Raw genomic sequence first — 13,090 nt, 5'->3', positions numbered from 1 at the left:
GTGTCAGAAAAGAGAGTAAAAACCTATTTTTATGAAGATAGAGAGTATTTTTCAAAAAAAGGTCGTCATTCACTTCTGGATTAAAAATCTCCATGGCAGAGCACATTGACGACTAAACAATGATTGCAGTTGGTGAATAATTAACGGATCCTACATGCAACTGCACCCTTGCTCTCTGTTTGTGTGTGTTCTCCGGTCGCTGTGCCAATATACACACTGGTCACTGCCCAATGTCCTCCTATGGCGCTCTACCTACATCTACATACTCGACTACTCATACACAGCGCACACGCATTGACCAGACAAACACACTCATACACAGCACTTCACTGCATTTCCCGTTTTCCGAATCATTGTATGTACACATATGTACCATATACATGCACTGGTGGCAGCGCGTGATGAAAAACAATTGGCGCTGCGTTGTTATTTAAAGTACGATATGAAAAATATAATAAGTCGTTTTTATTTAGTCTTTATTTTTAACATGTTTTTGACATCTCAAAATAGAGGAAAAAGAAAATTGAAGTCGGGGCATTTACAGGGCTGACGACCGTCATAGGCTTGGTAAAGTGATCACTTTACACACATGTAACATTCAATAATTTACACATGATTGAGAACCACACTACTCAATGTTTATCAATCTTGTGACACAGTATGAGCGAGTTTTCAACAGCCATGTTGAAAACTCGCTCATACTGTGTCACAAGATTGTGAAGATATTTCCAGGGTAATATTAAATCTGCATCGGAGTGAAAAAATCACTTTTATTTATTTGACCATACGGTGACAGTACGGTAGCCGAGCGTGCTGACCGTTACACTACGGAGGCGACCATTAAGCACCTTATACGCAAAGAATGTGTTTTCAAATTAAACACAGAGGGAACTGGTGAATTGATTCACATGAACTTTATCGATAATAATGAAAGAGTTTCCTGAATGTTTTCGGCTGATACTTTGTGGTACATTTTATAAACTTTATAAAATTAACTAACCTTGTTTTCACCACTTTTTTTATTAATATAATTTAACCTACCGGTTTCGACAAGACCCTTGTCATCATCACTTTACGTATGCGTGCGCAGCTTCATACTGTTTTTTGGGTGATTCCATTAGTTGTTATTTGGGGTTGCTATGCAATGAATAATAAAAATAACATTTAGGATTTTGTGGAAGTGGGAGTGTGTGGAAGTTTTTGGGGAGAGTATTTTAATGTTTTTTTAATTAAAATAAACCCTGATGATGACAAGGTTCTTGAAACGTTCTCGAAACCGGTTGGTTAAATTGTATTAATAAAAAAAGTGGTGAAAACAAAGTTAATTAATTTTATAAAGTTTAATGAAAGAGTATTTTTTTCAATAAATTATTCGATCTATGTACTTCTCTGAAATGGTCCCACAACATGTCATTTGTGTGAAACGATGATACGGAGTGGATGAGTGGATGGAAAGCAAATGGGTAAAAAACGACCAAAACGAACGGAATTGTTAGTATACCTCAACCGCAGTGTAGTAGTGTAACGTGAGTATGTGTATTTGTAGGCAAACAAAAAATACCGCGGACATTCTATTGTTTCCTGGTCATTGGTCATAGCTCATAGCATAACCACTGGTCTACATACATGTGGATTAAATGGTATTATACTCTTGGTTTCATTTTTTTAAATGCATTTTTTCACTTTATTTTCAACGTAAAATCATTACATTAAATTGTGTGCTTCATTTTGTATTTTTTATAACTAGCAATACCCAGACAAGAGTTGCTGTGGCTCAGTCTGTTTTGATGGAAGCGAATAAAAAGAAACCATACATTTCTAATATCGCACACTCCTTTCAACAACGGCATATATAAAAAAAACTTGATTTTTCAGGACGTCGTTTTGTAAGTAATAAAATAAATAAATATTTATAATAAATATTTATATATTATAAAATATATCAAAAATAAATATCAAGCCACTTATTGAACTTTTTTCTGTGCAATAGATCTTTTTTACTAAAACCTGATGTTTTTTCTCCATTTGAAAAATATTCAATATATTTAAAAAAATAATTGAACAGTATCTTTTCTTCAAAATGCAAAAATAACACTTTCTGGCCTGTAGCGGGTAAATATTAAGTTAAAAATATGCCGCTTTTGCTGGGATATAGTACATTTTCTGGGCATTCCGAAAACACGCACAGCTGAAAATTGACGATTTTTTTATTTATGACGTTCTTGAAAGGAGTGAGCGATATGTTTAATATCGCAAGACAAGAGCAGCTGTCAAAAATCACGCTGTCCGACATGACCAATGATTAGTATTGTTTATTTTGGCTATTAAATTAAACAGATGGCGCTGCTTTTGCAATAAAAAAAAAACAGATTAAAAAATCAATTACCGGTCAGAAGTTATTAAGAACACGCGCGTATTTGAATGCAAAGTTGTAACAAAATTTAAAAGTAATCGAGAAATAATTTTAGGAGATTCAGGATTTTGAACAAACAAACATTGACACTTTAATTTCCCTAAATTAGTTACTGCTGTTAAAGATATTAAAACTGCGTTGAATAAACATTATGTTAAATATTCCTAATTTATTTATTTATTTAATTCCTTTCTTGCGTCTTCTTTTCGTAGTATATCCATTGTTTTTTTTATTATTATTATTACTCTTGCAAATATGTCTAATCCTTACAATCGATAACAAACATAAATTAAATTAATTAGAGTAGAAGTTACGCTGCAAAACAAACTAAAAATGAAACACAAAATGTTACATATTTGTTTTTGTGAACTTACGTCAGAAAGAGTTGAAATTTCAAAAAAAATCTCATTAATGATAAAGTTAATATTTGTGAATGCATGTATGTTTTACGGGGACTAATTTTTGTTCCCGGGTATTAAAATCAATAAACAGAAACTATACTGTGTATATCTCCTAGTACTTCGACCCTACATAATATGACTGCACGAGGACAGGCTAGTCGGAAATAAAGCTTTTTACTGATGAGATGGATTAATAGGGTAATTCCTATTTCACGATTCATTGCAATTTCACAATAATGCGAGGATTAATGAAGTATTTAAAATTATCAGCTGACAGAATTTTGACTTTATTTAAAACTCATGCTTATCACCAAAAAATAGAAGCGAATTCCCAGTTTTACAAGTACACATATCAAATTCTATAATTTTTTTTTTCAGAAGGATCCCTTGTATGTTTGTGATAGTTACTTGCTTCATTAAATACTCTCTAAATGGTCAATCTACCGAAAAAAATATTTCAAGAACCCAATATGTTAGAATTGCTCGTTTATTTTTTTTGTTTGAAAATCTAATGTTGTGTTACGATGATTTTTATTTATTTAATGTTTTTCACATTCCGGGGTTAATTTTTTAATTTTTATAATGCGTTCGGTTTTTCGTTCAGTAATAGAATAAAGACAAGCAAATAAATGGCGATAGTACTGAACTTTTATTTGTCATGGGATAGTACTTTGTATTATATTAGCCGCAAGAACATTTCGAAAATATTCTAGAGAGTGATCCAAAGGTTAAAGAGTACATATAATGTTAATTTTTAAAATCAACATACAATTTTGACTTGCAAAGTTTGTAATATTAAATTTTTTTATTGATAGGACTCTTGAAACAATATTGAAAAGGTTGTTAATCATGTCATCAGTATCCCATCAAATATAATCCAAATTTTTAGTTCCAAGAATCCAGAGAACAGGACATATTTAAATATTAATTTAACACCACGCAATTCTGATGCCATATGCACGACTGGGTGCAATTAGAGGTTTAAAACTACCCTAGTTCACATAATTAAACATAATAAGTAAAACAAATTAAATAAAAGAAAGATAAAGTTTGATAATTATTTAAAATTTTATTCAATAACAAAATATTTTTAACAAACAAAAATCAATATAATTTGTTAACTTTAAATAATAATATAAAGCAGAATTATAAGCAACAATTTGACACAAAATACGTACGAAACTAATTTATAAATTAATTTAACATGAGTCTAATTCAAGAAGCAGTAACACATTTAAAACATATATTTTTATTAAACTTACGCAGACTTATTAAAATATAATGTTTAAGTACTGCCTAACTTTATTGTATTTTAATGGTACTCCAATAAAAAATATTACTAACGAGACATAGTGATAAATAAAATGCTTCTTGAAACAGAGATCAACCTAATGATGAAGTAAATACATAATTACTAAATTTAAGCCATAAAAAACACAATAAAGTATATTGCACATCAATTATCTTGCGTTGAATTTCATAATATAAAACAAGCTTTTCTATATTTATGAACTAAAAATGAATCACATCATATATTCAAAACTTAACGGATTATTTTTGAAAAAACAAAAGGGAGGAAAATTAGAGTTCCTGATTGTTTAATGCATTATGGTAAAGTAATATGTGAGAGCAAGGGCACTGTTTTAGAATGCATTCTTATATGGTGAAAATTGTGAATAAGGTTAGATTACAGTTTAATGCATTTTGATCAAAATAATATTCATGAAGTTGTTCGGATTATAGTTTTGGAGTGGATTTTGATAAAATAATATTCATGAATATGTTCGGATTAAAGTTTTAAAATCGATTGTGATAAATTAATATTCATGAATATGTTCGGATCATAGTTTTAGAATGCATTTAGAAAAAGTAATATTCATGAGTAGGTCAGATTGCTGTTTTTAAATGCAAAGCGAAGAAGTAATATTTGTGGTTTAAGATCAGATTAAAGTTTCATAATGGATCCAGGTAAAGTAATATTCGCAAATAAGGTCAGATTACTGTTATATTTTCATTAAAAAAAAGTGTGTGTAAAATAATTTTTGGTGGATTAATATAAAGATCTACAAAATTGAGGTCATGCTTTGGTTTTTCTTTCTAGGTACTATGTGGTTTCCTAATCATTAAATAAAATTCAATTATCCTAAATAGTTATTTTATATAGCTATGAATGATCAAGTAAATGAAAGATTGAATGTATTGAATGAGAAAATTAAGTAAACAATTTATAAATTTCTCGTTTAAATATGATATTGAACAAAACTATTCATCGGGAGAATCATTAATTTTTCTTTTCAAGTATCAGAAACTCTTAATGCTTTAAAAAAATCAATTCAATTAAAAAAATAATGAATGAAGTACCGATAAATATCTTTAAAAAGTAATTAATGATATACGGTTTTGTATTTTTTTAAATTTCGTTAAATCTAAAAAAAAACTTCAAAGTCAAATAAACATTTTAACTAATCATTTTTTAGTACAATAATATCATACAAAATTTAAATTCGAGTGATTTAAATTAATGGATATCCCTATCTGATGTTTGCTATGAAAAACATATTTTCTTCTTACTTTTTTACTCAATCATTCATTAGTATATAAAGTATATGTTTTTAATTTATCTATAATACAATTGATTAGGAATAAGTACATAATCATATATTTACATTATTCACAAAGAATTAGGCTAAATCTTATTTCTTACCTACTTTTCAGTTCTTATGAAGTATTAATATTGCACGACCAACGAAGTTTTAAATACATAGTAAACAATCAATAGTCTTTATAAAACTATACATATTTAAGTAAAACAATGTTTGATTTAAAATATATTGCACATTTAATTAATTCATTGTGGTGAAACCCTATGCTTAAAATAAATAACGATAATGAAAAAAATATCGTTTCTACAAATACGAATATGTAAGTACATATAGTATTTGTTTTACACGTTTCATATTTGAGTAACCATAGAAAAATTTACCAAAGAATATGATATTATTACGTGTTTTTTTACAGAAGTTTTTTTTTTCAGAAAAAAAACTAGTTCAACAAAGTATGAATTCCATTAGCAAACATTAAATTAATAAAAAAATTAAAATGTCGTGATTAACTCGAGTAACATATTAACACAATCTTCTTTTAACTGTATAATATTATATATCGACATAAAAACAATAACTCAATTTTATTATTATATAGGTTCTTCCAAAATACACGCGATTAACTTATTTTGGGAAAAAGTGATCAGATCGATATTTAAAAATATGTTTATCTAATCCGAATATCTGTAATTTACATGGAACATTATTATTTGTAATCACATTTCTGTCAAGTTCAAAAGGAGATATTATTACAATATAACGCGAGTCTAATGTACTTCGCACTCGCTTCACTGTTTGAGTACCTTCGTATTACGTAGATATAATATTCAGTGCTTCTTTCGATAGAAGTGATATAAATTTAGTTTTTTCACATTTTTTTAATAATACATTTACATAAATATTTCGTATTTTTAAATGTTCGAGTATTTATTTAAAATTTCATATAATATTATTCACTGTCACTTTGGTACTCAGTACGGTCTCCAAACGACCGCGTTACTATCGTTTTGAGGCTGACCTCTTTGGCCGGATAGGCCTCCGCCCCTGCCGTCCTCGGCGCCGCGCTGAGCGGCGGCGCAGGACCCTCCGGTGAGGAGCTCCGCCCCCGCGCCCCCTCCGTGAACGAGCCCCATGTGCTGCTGCCTGTGACCGCCAGTAGTGGACGTTATCTGATCCATCATAGTCTGAAGATCGTTGTGGTGGTTTTGAGACGAATGAATGGAGTTGGAATGGAAGGGATGGAAGTTGTGCGTCTGGTTGGCGGCCGTGTATAGCTGGGAGTACAACAAGCTCGCCGGAAGTACGGGGTATAATGAGTTATTGCAGTTTCCGGTGGAGTAACTAGACCCCGAGTTTTGGTGTCCCGACATGAGAGAAGGGAAGTTCGTTCCGTTCGCGGATGTTCCCAGATGGGAGATCAGGTTGGACGTGGAAGTGAGAGGGTCTTCTTGGACGGGCGACTCCGCCTGGGAGCTGTTGTCGCTGAGGGAGCGCGGGCCCGCCAGGCCGAAGTCCGCGGCCGCGTTGTTGTTTGGGTAGCGGGGTACCAGCAGGCTGGAGGAGGTAGAGTGATTATGCGAAGGAGGCCCGCTCACCAGCCCGGAGAGGTGCTGGTCCAACTCTGAGGCAGTAGTGTCGGGCAAAACTGGGGAAGAAAAATCATTATTACGGTAACCTAGAAACTTACCTACTCCAATAGGCACGAATGAAATAGTTAATTCTAAAATGATCTCGATAAGCCTAAAGGTAATTTAAAAATAATAAAAAAATGATACATCTATTAACAAAAATAAACACAAACAAAAAAATGATACATTTAGATTATTCTGAAAACCTTTACTCTATGTTTTATTTGATAATAATCTAAAAATGATACATTTAGATTATTCTGAAAACCTTTACTCTATGTTTTATTTGATAATAATCTAAAAATGATACATTTAGATTATTCTAAAAACCTTTACTCTATGTTATATTTAAAAAAAGAGAGAAATATTTGTGTTTTTATTATTTACACAAATATTTCAATTTCATACCATTTTTGTGAGCCTAAGCGGCTCATTATTAGAAATAGGTATCAAATTGTGGTAGAGCGGGTTCGACTTTAGAGTCCGCGACACTAACCATGGGACCACAACCCGACACTGTTTACTAATGACATTACGAAATATGTAATAATTACAACCATATATAAATTTTATAAACAGTGAGATAATAAATAAACTTTTGCTTCTTAAGCTCCAAACTAGCTGTTATAAAAATGTCTTAGACATGTTTATCTCTTTTCTCGTTCGGAATGTTTGAAACTAGCCTTTATTCTTCTTTCCATCGTGAGTGTAGCAAATGAACGCATCAAATATTTAAAAAAAGCTACAAATATGGAACAAGCCACTGAAATAGTGTTGTCGAATTGATCACATTCGAGTGAACGCTGATGAAACCGACACGATTGGCTCCCAAATAAAAACGGCGGGGAAACGTCGACGTCGGCCAAACTCGTATAATGCGAGCTATCCGCCGCGCGGATATTCTACCATGTTTTATTTTTTTATTCCTCCCCCGATGATGGTTGTACAGATAAAATATTACCCATCGAATTGATTGATAGGTCTGCGGAGGTTCGGATAAATCTAAACGGACACGAGTGCGTGCATATGACGTCATATTTCCAGCTGTGGTGCACTGATGCCGATGGATTGAACTGTGGAAATGCATTTTACATTCACTATTTTCCGTATTGAATAAATCAACACAAACATTATGTAAACAAATACTTCGGCATCGCAGTTTTGAGGATGACTTTGACCAATGCATTTATAATATATTTTTTTTTAAATCTATACAAAATAAATACTTTAATTTTCTTCTCGCATTTTTTGAGCTTCAGAAGAAAAAAATCACTCTTACTGAGGGCATATTATGAACAGGTTTATATAATATACATATATTACGTACTCTTTGACATACACATATGGCAGTTATGTGGAGTTAGTCAAATATGTACTGTTTAACTATTAACGATAAACATTTTGTTGGGCACATTTTAAGAAATAAATCTTGAAAATTCTCGATAAATTTGGAAAAGAAAAATGTAAAACAATATGATCAAAATCAAAAAACCTATCAAAATACCCAAATGAACGTCAAAATATAGAAGTGCGTATTAATTCGTGATGAAAAAAAATTGTATACATAAATACAACAATATTTAATTAATACATTAAGTTAGATTGATGGCGATGATGCATACTCACTAGTATTCGAGGCGAAGTCCTGCCCCGTGTTCTGCTCCGCGGAGCCCCCGAACGTGAGGGGCGGCGCCCCAAACTGCGGCGCCGGAGCCGCGGGGGCTCCGGGCGCGGCGCACGACGGCAGGTAGGCGGGGTAGCCACCGGCGCCCCCGTAGCCCCACGAATTGCCAGTGCCTAGCCCAAATTGAGGCATATCTGGAACAATTACAAATAATAACCAATTATTTCAAGAAGCTGATTTTTTGGAGCAACGAGAAATCTAGTGTCTAAAATATTTTTTCGTGCGCCAAAATATATTTCATAAAAATATTAATAGATCTAGCCAAAGAATGAATAATTTACTAGAAATCCCTTTTTGTAATTTAGCTGTTGCCTCCAACGTCAACTAGGTAATAGTTTATTCTTCCGTGTATGTGTCGGGGTTTAAACCCAATACATACCTACTCAATTATAATTGCACACACACAAGTCTTACTCTGATTTCTTACATTATTTTTTTTCCAAATCATTTTATAAATAATGTTTAATTTCGAAACGGAAATTCAAAATTGGTTAGACGCACTTTAATTGCAATGGCGATATGATTACGTATTTTGCTTTATTGGATGCTGTATATTTTTAGTTTGTCCGGTTACAATCAAAGATAATCTCCCAGAGTCCCCCAACTAGACTAATCGTGAGTGCAGATCACTGTTTGCACTCGCTGAGAGGGAGTTTTACCCCACTATTGACCAGCTACATGAAAACGCGGAGAGATGAAAAGGCAGCACTTCGTAAGTATCGTAGGTAGGTATAATACATATTCATGTATATACTATATTTTGTACAATATACTCATTGTATGAATAGATGTTAATATAAATAAATCAAAACATCTATTAGGTCTAAACTTTGAAATATCGCTCACTCCTTTCAAGAACGTCTCAAGAAAAAAAAACTTGATTTTTCAGAAGAACGTTTTTATAGTTTAAAAATATAATACAATGTATTATAAATAAATATCAAGCCACTTTTTGAACTTTTTACTGTGCAATAGATCTTTTCGGGTAAAACCTGAAGGCTGCATTTGAAAAATATTTAGTACATTTAAAAAAATATTAAACATTACCTTTTCTTCAAAACGCAAAAACAACAGATTCCGCCCTACAGCGGGTAAATATTAAGTTGAAAATATGCCTCTTTTGCTGCGATATGGTACATTTTCTGGGCATTCCGAAAACATGCACAACTGAAAATTGACGATTTTTTATTTACGACGTTCCTGAAAGGAGTGAGCGATTTGTATGATTGATATGTAGGAGTGTAATGTAATGCCCGCCTCCGTAGTTTAATGGTTAGCACGCTCGGCTACCGTACTGAAGGTTGGAGGTCCCGGGTTCGATTCTCAGTGGGGAAGTCAAATAAATAAAGTGTTTTTTTCACTCTAATATTTATCCAATACTACCCTAGACTGGTACCTAAAGCGGAGGGCCGATCACCTTACCTTTATGTTTAAACGATCAAAATAGCATGCAGTGCCGTATGTACCATTGGATGTGGATAAGAGTTTGAAGAAGAAGAAGAAGATAATGCAGATAATTTTACGAATCATAACTTAAACTTTACAACTGGAGCCGCGTTGCTGGGGCATGGGTGTGGACTTATCCGACTCTAAGGAACTCTTACGAGAGGTGGTATCAAATATGATAAAAATACATTGGTACCATAAACCAAGCTAGGACAAAAAACAGCGAACCCTCTTCTAGTGGAACGGAAAGTGTGCTGATGACAGTCAACAGTCTGGCTTCTCCTGAGGAGTTTTACGTGGTTTGTTCCCAGCAATGAGCAAATGCTGAGTTCCTGATTAACCCACATTAGATTTTTCCTCCTGTCCCTAACACAGATTAAAATGAAACATTTTTTTGCTAAAACAAATAAAATTCACTTAATGATCTATAAACCGGAATCCTAAAAAAACGACACTGTCACCACCCTTATCGGATTCGTCTAAAAATCACAGAAGTATTTCCCAATATGATGAGTGGATGAGAATTCTACGCATAGTTCATGTAAAACTTAATATTACAAATTCCCTAAAAATATTTACATATAATTTCTTAAATGTAATTTATTGATTCTTTGTGGCATAATTTACAAATTTTATAAAATAAAACGCAAACTCTCTTCTTAAACGGTTTTTTTGGTACTATTTCTAACCGGTTTTGACAAGCACCTTGGCATCTTAAGAGATGGATATGTACTTGGGATAGATAGCACATATCCACCGTTGAAGATGATAAGGTGGTCGTTGAAATTGGTTGGAGAAAAGTAGGAAAATACTAAAAACAAAAGTACCTAGTTAAAGTTGAGTTTTATTTTATAATATTTATAATTAATTTTTATGATTAAATTGATGATAATTATTATTATGAATAAATTAGTGTGCGTTATAATGTTTATGCTCCGCAACGAAATTCACAAATACGCGTAATTCCTGTAATTTAATTTCCCGGATGCATGTTGCATTTTCAGTAGCTAGTTGCATTACAGTATGTATGAAAGTATGTGCCTTCGCTACACATTATTTCGCGCTTGCATGGGGTGCGTGTGAGAGCATTCCCCGCGTCACGTGACAACACTGCTACGCGGTAGGGGGGAGGGATGGAAGGGGAGTTGAATATTTAGCCATTTGAGACCGAAAATCGTTCTAAAATTTAAGTTTTACTTAGTATTAGATTTAAGTTTTGTGCTGACATTTCTTGGTGAAACTGCATTCAATAGAATTAAATAAAAACTACAAATGTATGTAATTTTATTTGACCAACAACCGAGTTTCGTCATAACCGAAATCATTGACTGGTGTCAACTGGTGTCAGATGATGTCGGTACGATGAAACCCAATTGCTGATCAAATAAAATTCATGTGGAAAAAATTACATAGTTGTTATTATATTCTTACTTATTGTAGTACCACTTTTTGTAAAATCTATTGTGACACGTGTTCTGATGCATTCCGCATCATTTTCAAATTATAAATTTTATAGTTGTGTCCTTGGGACGTAGAAGGTTGAAGAGGAGGTAGCAGCTGTTTCTTATTTTTATTTATTTTCTATTTTTGTAGTATCTTAGTTTAAATTGTTACCCTTCGTAAGAATCGTAGAAATTGTAAAGTAAAATATGTTCGTACATGTATGTAAGTATTCATATTTATGGTTTTTTTCCTCTGTATTATGGCTTCTATGGTATGAAATACCTGTACACAAGTCCGTTTATGCCGTCGGAACACGTGTATTGCCCCTTTCAACTCGGTGTACCCTTAGACGTAATTGCGTTTGGGATGTGTTTGCGTTAATAAATCGAGGGTAAAGGATTTTGTAAAGCAAGGAAACCGTCATATTTTCGGTTCAATTCAGTAATTAATTTATTGCCTTAGCGTAACTGAAATCAATAAAAAAGTTAAACAGATTTACTTGATACCAAGTAATATTAGAATCGGAATGCCACAGTAAAGTTTTTTTGAAATATTCGCGACAAACAATCAGTTATTAAAAAAAATGGATCAAATGTTGTTGATATAAACTTTTAAATTATTTAAAGAAGGTACAAAGATGTTTAAAAAGCAATATTTCTTAATTTAGTTTATTTTGGTATCAATTTCAGAAAATAACTTACAAAAATTTTTTTTGTAAATTAAAAGCATTGATAATTTTGTGAAATGGTAATAAAACACTCTCCTTATCATTTATTATTCACTTTGTGTAATACTACTTTTAGAAACCACTTAATAAAAGTAATAACATATAATTTGTATCATTCATATGATAAAAATATTAATTTTTATTATTTGTATGTATTTCATAATTTTTATTATGTGTCGGGTTTTGGTCCCGTGGTTAGTGTCACGGACTTTTGAGTCAGAGTTTCTCGGTTCGAATCCACTGTACCACAATTTGATACCTATTATGAGCTGTTTAGGCTCACGGAAATCGAATGAAATTAAAGTCTTTTTGTAAATAATAAAAACACAAATACTTCTCTTTAATAAAAAAAAATAACAATAATAATTATACTATTAATAAAATGATATGCCTGTGTGGAAAACATACTTTTTAATATTCACGTAAAACATTTTTGGGTATAAAAGTATTAGATAGAATGAAACATAAATTAATGGAGAATTCCAAGAATTTTTTTTTATTAATTTTTGTTAATTACATTGGATAAGATCAGACTTATAAATACGTAATATGTTTATGTTAATATTCTTATCATTTCTTTAAACTAAATATTTTAAGGATGCATATTCAAAGCGATAAATGTAAGTTTTGCGAATGTATACAAATAAGTAGTCAGTGAAATATTTAATAAACAGTGTTATTTCGATCTGACTTTTGCTTTGTTTGTTGAAAACCCGTCAACCGAATTAACCAAGGCTTGGAATTC

The 13,090-nt window shown here is 32.1% G+C and overlaps 1 protein-coding gene across 1 annotated transcript in view; it reads right to left on the bottom strand.

The window, feature by feature from the left end:
- Positions 1-5,871: 5,871 nt before the first annotated feature.
- RunxA (RUNX family transcription factor Runt related A) overlaps positions 5,872-13,090 on the bottom strand; it is a 40,921-nt gene continuing 33,702 nt past the window's right edge. Inside the window, exons 4-5 of the mRNA XM_088268650.1 lie at positions 8,672-8,863; positions 5,872-7,062 (exon numbers count right to left, since the gene is read on the bottom strand). Of these exons, the coding sequence (XP_088124776.1) occupies positions 6,389-7,062; positions 8,672-8,863 (866 nt within the window). The 3' untranslated portion in view covers positions 5,872-6,388. The remainder of the gene's footprint in view (positions 7,063-8,671; positions 8,864-13,090) is intronic.

The sequence above is a fragment of the Brachycentrus maculatus genome, unplaced genomic scaffold (genome assembly GCF_059751285.1).
Source record: "Brachycentrus maculatus isolate JH-2025_06_01 unplaced genomic scaffold, ASM5975128v1 h1tg000326l, whole genome shotgun sequence".
Classification (NCBI taxonomy): domain Eukaryota; kingdom Metazoa; phylum Arthropoda; class Insecta; order Trichoptera; family Brachycentridae; genus Brachycentrus; species Brachycentrus maculatus.
Note: the sequence above shows the minus strand (reverse complement) of the source record. Positions and strands in the feature narration are given on the sequence as shown.